This window comes from Electrophorus electricus, chromosome 16, assembly GCF_013358815.1.
Source record: "Electrophorus electricus isolate fEleEle1 chromosome 16, fEleEle1.pri, whole genome shotgun sequence".
NCBI classification, from domain to species: domain Eukaryota; kingdom Metazoa; phylum Chordata; class Actinopteri; order Gymnotiformes; family Gymnotidae; genus Electrophorus; species Electrophorus electricus.
The window spans coordinates 9,402,182-9,413,300 of NC_049550.1; the positions used below are offsets into that span (position 1 = coordinate 9,402,182).

The window sequence follows — 11,119 nt, forward strand, 5'->3', positions numbered from 1 at the left end:
GGACACTACAGTACACACTCCACAATACATGCTGTACAATAAACGCTATACAATACACTACAAAGACACTGGTCATTTTGCGATAAATGCTGTGCAGGTGTATGCTTTGGGTAAATTGTACATAAAGGTCTAATAATTAAAGTAATAAATCATCTAAACTACATAGTCAACATGGGAATGTGCATGGTTGCATGATGGGATCAGTAACATTTGTGTTGACATCTGTGGAGTTTAGCAGCCTGGTGGAACATACTGTCTTTGATCCAACTGATCCGAGCTTTTGGTACTGCGGCTACCCAAAGGGAGAAGAGGGAGTGGCTCAGGTGACTGGAGTCTTGGATCTTTTTCCTCAGCCTGCTCAGGTAGTGTGCTGCATAAATAATCTGGATGGAGGGAAGCTCAATCCCTGTGATCTTCTGGGCACTGAACACTATACTCTGCAATGTTTTGCAGTTGAGGGCAGTGCAGCTCCCATACCAGGCTGTGACGCATTATACATTCCTGCACTCCTGAACTACACATCCTACAAAAGTTTACATTCTGGCAGAATTTTCTGGTTGGTATTGCAGTCTCCCACCTGACGCATCCAGACTACACCTTCTGCCTTTTAAAAGCCCGATAGTACTCTACTACAAAACGCGCCAGAAGGGTCGCCTCATTATACTGTCTCTCCTCTGCCTACTAATAATAAACTTCTGAGAAACCTTATATAGAAAAAGCATGTTGCACAATGCGTATTAAGCTGTTTAAATATATTATCAATTGTGTAATCCAATTATGCAAGTAAGCTAGTTCAGTCAAGTAAACTGTATTTTGTACATGTAACTGTAGTAAAAGTGTGTCGTCATCAAAGCTCTTCAAAGAATACGCATCTGTTTCTCTTTGCTTAGAGATCGTTAGATAGCGGTGAGCAGCGAAATACCGTAAAATCACGCATATAGTCGTATTCGTATTTAAAGCGCGGATGACTTGGCCCGTGAATAGCTAAAGCGCGCACTTCCTGAAGTGTTTAAATACCGCAAATGAGTTCTTCCAATGTCCTCCCATCTCAATAAGATCGGTTTCTTTTCATCCTTGTTTGCGAGAGAGAGAGAGAGAGAGAGAGAGCGAGCGCAGCTTTATACGCCTGTGAACGGGGATTGTCTGTCACTGTTGGAGAATACACTAAATATAATGGAGGAAGTCGCTCATTTTACTGAAGGGGAATTCTATCAGGTCCATTTTGATTCCAGGGCATATATCGACAACTTTTATTCTTGGCCACGAGGCCACGAAGAAGAAGAGAATTTTCTTTCTTTCGTCTTAGCATGTCTAAGCCGGACATTTTCAACAGGTAGGACTTTTAGCAAACGTTATAATAACTTTTTTGAATCGGTTTTGACTCAAGCGTGTCATTTTCAGGTAAATACAAAGGCCAAAGACTCATTGAAGTCGGCAGCGGACCAACAATTCACAGTATAATAAGTGCTTGCGAGTACTTCCAGGAGATAGTACAATCAGATTTTGCTGACAACAATCGCAAAGAAATTGTGAAATGGTTGAAAAACGATTGGTATCCCATCATCCAACACGTATGTGCAATCGAGGGGAAAAAGTAGGTAATTAATTAATGATAATTTAGGCCCTTAAACACGGTCCATGGCTTTGCATAACATTTTATTGGCTTTGATTATGTGGGTATGAAATTGTGCGCGTCAACGTAGTTTCTGACAAAGATTTGCCTCAAAGTAACTTTACTGACAGCAGAAACCATTCCACTAGGCCATTCGATGTGGAAGTGAACTTAAGACAGCGGGTGAAGCAAGTGCTGAAATGTGATGTCCGCTTGGAAAATCCTTTCCATCCTCACAACATCGATCCAGCCGAGTGCGTGATAACGTCTCTTTGTCTTGAAGCAGCATGCAAAGACTTGGAGACCTACAGAAAGGCACTTCGTGGAGTAGCGACACTGGTGCGCCCCGGTGGAATTCTTGTGATGGTTGGCGTTTTAGGTCAGACTTTCTACTACGTCAATGAAAAACGCTTCTCCTGCCTAATCCTAAGTAAGCCAAACATTGAAAGTATATTGGAAAACTTAGGTTTTACCATCCATGAATTCAACATACTTCCAGCGCAAGATCGGAAGAAGATCGTATCTGATTTTCAAGCTGTTTTTCATCTTGTTGCCCTGAAATCCGCTACGTACACATGATGGGTAACGTTTCAAGGAAACTTTCAAAAAATGTGTACTTTTTTTCCCCTCGAATTCCAAATTACTTTTTCAAATTATTAATTTGATCTTATTTTGTGTTAAAGGGAGAAGGTGTTTCATTTTGAACAAAAAATCCAGATGAAGCACATTTATAATTAAGATGATTAGTGTTTCCAAACCAGGTTTCATCGCAAAACACCTGATGACTGGAAACAAGGTTTGACTTTGCTCTGTTAGAGGCAGGGTGCAATAGACCTGTTTGGCCTTAATATTGATTTACTTGTTTAATAATTTCCTACTCTGTATTTACTGATGTCCTATGAAATACTGTGCTTCAGAACAAAGATCACTTTTTGAGGCATATCTCTTTAAAACTGGTCTACTTGCAACTATAGCTCAAACCATCATTACAGTGAAAAACATTTTGTGACAGTAATGGGCCTTTTCAGTGAGTATCTATGCACCTACAGTTTACAACAGCACAATAACAATGCAAGTTAAAAGGTTTTCCATCTTAAGTGTGTCCATGTAGTTAGAATATCACTTGAATAGGGCTGCCCAAGTCCAGTCCTAGAGATCTACAGTCCTACATAGTTTAGATCTACCCAAAGGGAGAAGAGGGAGTGGCTCAGGTGACTGGAGTCTTGGATCTTTTTCCTCAGCCTGCTCAGGTAGTGTGCTGCATAAATAATCTGGATGGAGGGAAGCTCAATCCCTGTGATCTTCTGGGCACTGAACACTATACTCTGTAGTGCTTTGCAGTTGAGGGCAGTGCAGCTCCCATACCAGGCTGTGACGCATTATACACTCCTGCACTCCTGAACTACACATCCTACAAAAGTTTACATTCTGGCAGAATTTTTTGGTTGGTATTGCAGTCTCCCACCTGACGCATCCAGACTACACCTTCTGCCTTTTAAAAGCCCGATAGTAGTACTCTACGCGCCAGAAGGGTCGCCTCATTATACTGTCTCTCCTCTGCCTACTAATAATAAACTTCTGAGAAACCTTATATAGAAAAAGCATGTTGCACAATGCGTATTAAACTGTTTAAATATATTATCAATGGTGTAATCCAATTATGCAAGTAAGCTAGTTCAGTCAAGTAAATGTATTTTGTACATGTAACTGTAGTAAAAGTGTGTCGTCATCAAAGCTCTTGAAAGAATACGCATCTGTTTCTCTTTGCTTAGAGATGGTTAGATAGTGGTGAGCAGCGAAATAGCGTAAAATCATGCATATAGTGGTATTCGTATTTAATGCGCGGATGACTTGGGCCGTCAATAGGTAAAGCGCGCACTTCCTGAAGTGTTTAAATACCGTAAATGAGTTCTTGGAGTGTCCCCCCGATCAGAGAGAGAGAGAGAGAGAGAGAGAGAGAGAGAGAGAGAGAGAGAGAGAGAGAGAGAGAGAGAGAGAGAGAGAGAGAGAGAGAGAGAGAGAGAGAGAGAGAGAGAGAGAGAGAGAGAGAGAGAGAGAGAGAGAGAGAGAGAGAGAGAGAGAGAGAGAGAGAGAGAGAGAGAGAGAGAGAGAGAGAGAGAGAGAGAGAGAGAGAGAGAGAGAGGCAGCTTTATATACCTGTGAACGGGGATTGTCTGTCACTGCTGGAGAATACACTAAATATAATGGAGGAAGTCGCTCATTTTACTGAAGGGGAATTCTATCAGGTCCATTTTGATTCCAGGGCATATATCGACAACTTTTATTTTTGTCCACGAGGCCACGAAGAAGAGAATTTTCTTTCTTTCGTCTTAGCATGTCTAAGCCGGACATTTTCAACAGGTAGGACTTTTAGCAAACGTTATAATAACTTTTTGAATCGGTTTTGACTCAAGCGTGTCATTTTCAGGTAAATACAAAGGCCAAAGACTCATTGAAGTCGGCAACGGACCAACAATTCACAGTATAATAAGTGCTTGCGAGTACTTCCAGGAGATTGTACTATCAGATTTTGCTGACAACAATCGCAAAGAAATTGTGAAATGGTTGAAAAACGAAGAAGGGTGTTTCGATTGGAATCCCATCATCCAACACGTATGTGCAATCGAGGGGAAAAGGTAGGTAATTAATTAATGATAATTTAGGCCCTTAAACACGGTCCATGGCTTTGCATAACATTTTATTGACTTTGATTATGTGGGTATGAAATTGTGCGCGTCAACGTAGTTTCTGACAAAGATTTGCCTCAAAGTAACTTTACTGACAGCAGAAACCATTCCACTAGGCCATTCGATGTGGAAGTGAACTTAAGACAGCGGGTGAAGCAAGTGCTGAAATGTGATGTCCGCTTGGAAAATCCTTTCCATCCTCACAACATCGATCCAGCCGAGTGCGTGATAACGTCTCTTTGTCTTGAAGCAGCATGCAAAGACTTGGAGACCTACAGAAAGGCACTTCGTGGAGTAGCGACACTGGTGCGCCCCGGTGGAATTCTTGTGATGGTTGGCGTTTTAGGTCAGACTTTCTACTACGTCAATGAAAAACGCTTCTCCTGCCTAATCCTAAGTAAGACAAACATTGAAAGTATATTGGAAAACTTAGGTTTTACCATCCATGAATTCAACATACTTCCAGCGCAAGATCGGAAGAAGATCGTATCTGATTTTCAAGCTGTTTTTCATCTTGTTGCCCTGAAATCCGCTACGTACACATGTGATGGGTAACGTTTCAAGGAAACTTTCAAAAAATGTGTACTTTTTTTCCCCTCGATTTCCAAATTACTTTTTCAAATTATTAATTTGATCTTATTTTGTGTTAAAGGGAGAAGGTGTTTCATTTTGAACAAAAAATCCAGATGAAGCACATTTATAATTAAGATGATTAGTGTTTCCAAACCAGGTTTCATCGCAAATCATCTGATGACTGGAAACATAAGGTTTGACTTTGCTCTGTTAGAGGCAGGGTGCAATAGACCTGTTTGGCCTTAATATTGATTTACTTGTTTAATAATTTCCTACTCTGTATTTACTGACATCCTATGAAATATTGTGCTTCAGAACAAAGATCACTTTTTGAGGCATATCTCTTTAAAACTGGTCTACTTGCAATTATAGCTCAAACCATCATTACAGTGAAAAACATTTTGTGACAGTAAAGTAATGGGCCTTTTCAGTGAGTATCTATGCACCTACAGTTTACAACAGCACAATAACAATGCAAGTTAAAAGGTTTTCAATCTTAAGTGTGTCCATGTAGTTAGAATATCACTTGAATAGGGCTGCCCAAGTCCAGTCCTAGAGAGCTACAGTCCTACATAGTTTAGATCCAACTCCGACCAGCACACCTGGATCTAATATTGTGATATTACTGAAGGACTTCATAAACTGGATCAGGTGTGTTGGGTTTAGCTCCAGTTCTAATCTTGCACCCCTGCTGTGGAATATCCCTTTTCCCACCACCTTCTTGCATCACCAGTGGTCTGAATCGAAGCCCTTTGAAAACCAGAGGTCTGAAAATGAGTCCTCAGTGAGTTGTACAACAATTTCACCACATTGTGTACTCATCAGTCTCAGTGGTCTGGACAGTAGGACATCATGCCCGCCATCCCAAAAATGGCAACATTTAACAGTGTGGTTAGTTTTTGGAGAGCTGTTCTCTTGCCTAAAAGACAAAAGAAGCCTGATATTCTGTACATGCAATAAAATCTAAAATATGAGAAACTGTGTGTTCTATTTTCTGACCAAGGACAGTTCAAATTAAACCATTTATGCTGTGTAATAAATCAGGAACATTGAAAATGAGCATTAATATAATATTTAAGCTCATTATTATTTGAGTTCAGCTGCTTAGAAAGAAGGTTCTTTTCAGTATTTTTAATTACTTTTCACAGACAACTTATCATACAGTACCAAATCCTTGATGAGTATCAGTAAAGTTAATCAATGTATATAAAATATAAACAGATCCAATTTTACTTTGCATGTAGGTGAATGTTCATTAGACCTCCCTTCTAAATAACCAAACAAGGCATCATCCTCAATCTTCCCAGTCAAACCCTACAGTTCTGTGTTGGCCCACATTCTGCTGGTTACCCATGTCATTCTGATGTAGGTTTGGGTGGTTGCTGGGGTCTGGAGGAGTATTAGCTTTCCACTATGACTGGATCACTCATATCCTCCTCTTCGTCCTCCGAGTCCATGACCTCTGCCTCGTCCACCTCTTCATCGACGAGACAGTCTGTTGCGGTCCTCTTCATCCCTCTCTGTTTGGCCAGGGCCGCGGTGTAGCGGATGGTGTATATGTTCCAGTCGCAGCTGGCAAGGGGAAGAGAAAAGAGCTTTGGTTTAGACGTTACTTAAAGTAGTAGTTCAGCCAAACATTACATCATACTGCATACAATGAAAGATGATCAAACAATTGTGTTGTTCGAGCATGGCCGAAAGTTAATCAAAATTAAGACCAGTGACTGGTACACCTTATTTCCATTTCTGTGTGTATAGCATTGCGTATGTGATTGGAGGAGATGGACTTACAGTTTGGACAGGTAATCGTGGTGCCTCTGGATGCTCTTCAACAGCTGCTGAATGGTTGTGAGTATTGCTGATGACCTGTTGATCAAATGTAGTGCATGCTCAAATCAAATTGTAGAGGACTATGAAGGTGGTTATATGGTAGAGTTTGTGTGTTATTTCTGGCATTTGGAGAAATGTACACCCTGGTTTCGTCTGACCTGCTCTTGAGCTTCTGCCCATGCAAGGTGAGGAGGTTCTGGGCCCATGTGAGGTAGAACTGCAGATGTCTGGACTTCTCCAGAGATGAGGCCACAAAGTCCAGCAACTTCTCCACATAAACATCTGGCAGTGAGCTGGATACCAATTCCGCTAAACGATCAAAAATGATACCATAACTAAAAAAAGGATATACACATACATGTGCCTGTCAAAATAAACAGCAAAGTTTAAGCAGTATCTAAAGAAGTTCTGAAAATGACCATGAAATTTATGACTAAGTACATACTGAAATATTACAAGTTGCACATACTTTGGTTGTAAGGCACAGATTCCAGCACTTCTCTAATTAAACTGGTCCCATTCAGGTGAAAAGCTAGCACAATGGCTGATGTCCATTCCTTCTTCTTCAACTGATGACGTACGCTGACTGGTGTAACGTCCATGTCCAGGTCATAGGGGTCAAACACCAGCGAGGTGTCTAGGGAGTAGACGAGCAATCCCTCCATGGAGGCTGTGGCCCAGCTGCGCCCTTATTGGTGCAGAGGAATATCATATTGTTAACTGACAGGAATCTCTCATTGTGTTATTGACTGATTTACCCCAATTTGAACACCATATGCATGGAGTGGAACAAATTGCAACATTCCAACAAGCTGTCCAACATGACTGATCCCTGGTATAATCTGGACATTTCACACTCAACTGGTTCTACTAGGAGTGCTGCGAAAAACAAAAACCAGAAGTGAGCTGTAATCGTCTGTACGAAAACTGCTGGCAGATAAGAGGGATCAAAGAATGAAAAAACAGGCCACTACCAGGCACATCACGTTACAATTTAACATTGGTGAGCACAAGCTCTCACAACGCATCACCTACTAAACTTTGAACCAAAAAAGTCATCACAGCAACAATATCAAGAGTTGATGTCTGTGAAAAACAGGAAAGTAAATCTTAAGAAGCCACAGCTGCATCAGAACTGGACCTCTGAGGAGTGGAAATAATTGTTTGGTTAGAGCAGTGATGATTATTGGTGCATCAGATCAGAATTTGGTGTGAATGATGTCCACGGAGCCAGTTCATGGACTCTTCCTGTTTGGTGACAGCAGTACAGGACAGTGGTGGAAGTTTGCGGATGTTGGCAATGTTCTTCTGCCTTACACTGGGTGTGCCTGATACCCAATCAAAAACAGCTGAATAACACGACTGATCTGAACATCACATGCCCCATTTTGTAGACTTCATGCCATTCTAAAGGTCTAAAGAGGTGCAACAGTACTGGATACACCTAATAGATAGGTATACCTAATAAATGGTTAATCTGTTTTATATAAGGATCTAAGGATTACTTACCAGTGGGGGAGAAGTGGAGAGAGGTAACACGAATCTCTGGCTTAAAGTGACGGGAGCTCATGTCGCCTGGGAGAGGTGAGAGAAAGTTGGATTTCCCCACAAACACAACATCTTAAGTGGTGACTCTGGGTTCATCTTCAGAACAGATTACTCTTAATCTTGGAATAGATTAGATCATTGTTGTGGATTCCCATCAGAAATGACCTTTCAGGACTAGAATAAGCAATCCTAAACATCTGATTGCAGTGCCTTATACTGCCCTCTTTAACCATGCAACACTACTAGTACGTATTGACAACCACCATGACAGCAGACATAATGAACAGCAAGAGTCCTTTTACCTCTCCTGACTCCAGGCAGGCGGAGTTCAACTCCGTCGCCATCTCCTGCACCTTCGTCCACTAGTGCCAGGCTACCAAACTCCGTCATTTTACGCCTGTCCAAGAACTCCTGACACAGTGACACATGAGAGTTAAGTTACTAGTGTATGGAAATTTACAATACTCAGATGACTGGGAGATTGGTCTAATTGATCCTCATCTGTATCTCACTACTGAGCCCGCATCGTGGGGGTCCTTACCAAAGGGTGCAGTAAGGACACATAGTGAGCACACCTTTAATTGCCAGAATGAGAACTGGGACAGGTCTACAGGCTTGCGGTGCTTGTGTGCTGTTGTGGACTGCAGGCCTGCGAGTGCACCGTTTGGGGCTGGGCATGTGCGTGTGGAAATGCTGGGCAGATGTTTGAATTTGTATCTCATGCCCTGCTCTGTGTCCATCTCCTGCCTACATCCCACCAGTCTCCTGAAAGACACTGCATTCTCTTCCTTTGTCACTTTTCATGCTCGGAATTCCTCTGTTGAGCTTCCTTAATTGATTCCCTATTTTAACTTTCCATTTTAGACCTCTGGTTCTTTTAAAATGCTGCCACTGTTCTTTGAGTTGTTCATTAAGCAAACCATTTATGGTTTAAAAAAATATTTCTCCCCTTCAGATAACACAATAAAACAATTATTTATTATTTTTAAAACAGGCCACAAATAAACTCGAATCCTCTTCCAAGTTGGAAAATGGTGGAAGACAACAGGGTCTCAACTCAAAGGTCCAGTGTCCTATCGCTATGGTAACACATCCACGGACATTCCATCCATAACTGTGAGGCCATCTGTTTGCAGCAGTTGGAAAACTTTTCCCAAACCTTTACAAACCTCTTTATATGAGCTATAAACAAAACAGGAATTCATCCCCCACTCCCTATATGTGTATGTAACTTACCGTAGTAGCAAACTGTGATGATTGATTCTTGCAGAGGTGGGTTTGTTGTTTGGGGGGGGGTGTTCTTTGTTTGTTTTACCTGTCTCTCTCTGCTCTGTACCATCAGAGATCCTTTTCTGTTAGTTGGTGATGTATACAATAAGAAGTCATGTTGACTGTGCGTTGGGCCTTTGTCTACATTTTGAACTCTAGAGAAACACTGAAAGCGAGCAGCTGCTTGTGCCGTTTAGTCTCTGCTTACCTGCGTTCAGAGTTGCGGAGAACACTCAACACCTTCCTCTCCGCCGTACTATGTTTGTGAATTTGAAGCAACTAACCATAGCATTAGAGATCACTATTTTTCATAAATCTGTGAAAGAGATCAACGTTTTGGAGCACTTTACTAAAACTTATTTGCCATACTTATGTACTGCACTGTATAAAGGAAGTTTAATCCTTTTGTAAACTTTTCTTTTATTTAAGAATTTTATGCAGTTTAACCTACTGAGAAGGTATAGTGAATTATACACAATAGCATCAGATATCCTTGATCCAAAACACTGTGGATACAATTTGCGCCAGTCTAGGACCAGTCATGCCAACATTATTAGGACTACAAAAATGAGTGAAACTGGCTATAGGTCAAGGGACAGCTTCTGCAAACACATCAAGAACTGTCCATATGATGAATATGCACAAAATGTGTACATCTATCAATTTGGCTGATACACAAACAATATTAAAGTACTGGTATGGTATTTTGAGTCAATGTTCTGTTCTCCCTGCCAGAAGATTACAGGTAATGACACCATTAAAATGTTCAGTTCTTTTTGTTTTTTTAAAAGTTAGTAGTACAGTAAGTACAATTTCCTCCTAACAGAGAGCCATTTGTGCCTCTTACACTTTTATTGGTTTAATTTGTTTAGATTTTGTTTTCTTAATTTTTGTTTAATTTTATATTTTAGTGGTACCTGTGGCAGTAGGAGTAATGAATGGCATTACTTTTCATAGTCATTAGAGCTGTCGCCTCATCATAATTGAATTATTACCAGTCCTTAGTCCCTAGACACTACTAGTTGTGCTTTCTTTAAGTGGTGCTTCAGCTAATGGCATCACTACCACTGGTGTAACAACCGCCGTCTTATTGTTTTTTGTTTTTAAGATGATTCGTTACTGTTGAGGGAGTTCAAACAGACGGTATTGTTATGCTGTTAAGTTGCTGTCTTGAGGAAGCCTCCAAAACTGCTGGAAGTTTAATGGTATAATTTTGTTAAGTGACATTTTCCACCTTTCTATTTGTATCTCAGATAGAAACTGGAACAAGTTAAACTTTGGAGTTAAGATGTTCTGCTCCATTTTGGTGTGTCGTGTGTATGTTACACATGATCACTTTCCCCTTTTTCCCCCTCCTCATTTTTTTGATTAAGCACAGTGCCAATTAACATGTCAGTAACAGTGATGTAAAATGTTCACATTGCACTTCCTTTTACACAGAGCCAAACAGTTTGTAGAGTTACTGAAGGTCTTCTTTTTTTGTGTAATTTACTATAGATTTGTAAAGGGACATTTTTGAGAGAGTATCTTCAATCTAAATTACTGATATTTTTAATTATTTATTTTTTCCAACATACTTGAACTGACCCTTACACTGTTA

The 11,119-nt window shown here is 40.6% G+C and overlaps 3 protein-coding genes across 3 annotated transcripts; 2 read left to right on the forward strand and 1 right to left on the reverse strand.

Annotated features, from left to right (window-relative positions):
- Positions 1 to 145: 145 nt before the first annotated feature.
- Positions 146 to 2,646, forward strand: LOC118242644 (nicotinamide N-methyltransferase-like). The gene is made up of 4 exons (XM_035534608.1): positions 146 to 362; positions 454 to 1,333; positions 1,402 to 1,594; positions 1,762 to 2,646. The coding sequence occupies exons 2-4, from the start codon at positions 1,036 to 1,038 to the stop codon at positions 2,189 to 2,191; spliced, it is 921 nt and encodes a 306-aa protein (XP_035390501.1). The 5' UTR covers positions 146 to 362; positions 454 to 1,035; the 3' UTR covers positions 2,192 to 2,646.
- Positions 2,647 to 3,780: 1,134 nt separating this feature from the next.
- Positions 3,781 to 5,813, forward strand: LOC118242645 (nicotinamide N-methyltransferase-like). Its single transcript, XM_035534609.1, has 3 exons — positions 3,781 to 3,973; positions 4,041 to 4,248; positions 4,416 to 5,813. The coding sequence occupies exons 1-3, from the start codon at positions 3,817 to 3,819 to the stop codon at positions 4,852 to 4,854; spliced, it is 804 nt and encodes a 267-aa protein (XP_035390502.1). The 5' UTR covers positions 3,781 to 3,816; the 3' UTR covers positions 4,855 to 5,813.
- A 286-nt stretch (positions 5,814 to 6,099) lies between these two features.
- On the reverse strand, positions 6,100 to 8,990 carry LOC118242751 (periodic tryptophan protein 2 homolog). Its single transcript, XM_035535102.1, has 7 exons — positions 8,792 to 8,990; positions 8,553 to 8,684; positions 8,212 to 8,277; positions 7,172 to 7,390; positions 6,861 to 7,011; positions 6,664 to 6,738; positions 6,100 to 6,444 (listed from the first exon to the last, which is right to left on the reverse strand). The coding sequence occupies exons 1-7, from the start codon at positions 8,988 to 8,990 to the stop codon at positions 6,273 to 6,275; spliced, it is 1,014 nt and encodes a 337-aa protein (XP_035390995.1). The 3' UTR covers positions 6,100 to 6,272.
- Between the last annotated feature and the right edge of the window lie 2,129 nt (positions 8,991 to 11,119).

Excerpts from the sequence above, each read along its gene's own strand:
- LOC118242645 (XM_035534609.1), top strand. The coding sequence starts at position 3,817 with ATGGAGGAAGTCGCTCATTTTACTGAAGGGGAATTCTATCAGGTCCAT. Across the intron at positions 3,974-4,040 it reads AAGCCGGACATTTTCAACAG|GTAAATACAAAGGCCAAAGA; the intron begins GTAGGACTTTTA and ends TGTCATTTTCAG. Across the intron at positions 4,249-4,415 it reads TGTGCAATCGAGGGGAAAAG|GCCATTCGATGTGGAAGTGA; the intron begins GTAGGTAATTAA and ends CCATTCCACTAG.
- LOC118242751 (XM_035535102.1), bottom strand. The coding sequence starts at position 8,990 with ATGGACACAGAGCAGGGCATGAGATACAAATTCAAACATCTGCCCAGC. Across the intron at positions 8,685-8,791 it reads TGTCCTTACTGCACCCTTTG|ACTCTCATGTGTCACTGTGT; the intron begins GTAAGGACCCCC and ends ACTAGTAACTTA. Across the intron at positions 6,739-6,860 it reads GGGCAGAAGCTCAAGAGCAG|GTCATCAGCAATACTCACAA; the intron begins GTCAGACGAAAC and ends TTTGATCAACAG.
- LOC118242644 (XM_035534608.1), top strand. The coding sequence starts at position 1,036 with ATGTCCTCCCATCTCAATAAGATCGGTTTCTTTTCATCCTTGTTTGCG. Across the intron at positions 1,334-1,401 it reads AAGCCGGACATTTTCAACAG|GTAAATACAAAGGCCAAAGA; the intron begins GTAGGACTTTTA and ends TGTCATTTTCAG. Across the intron at positions 1,595-1,761 it reads TGTGCAATCGAGGGGAAAAA|GCCATTCGATGTGGAAGTGA; the intron begins GTAGGTAATTAA and ends CCATTCCACTAG.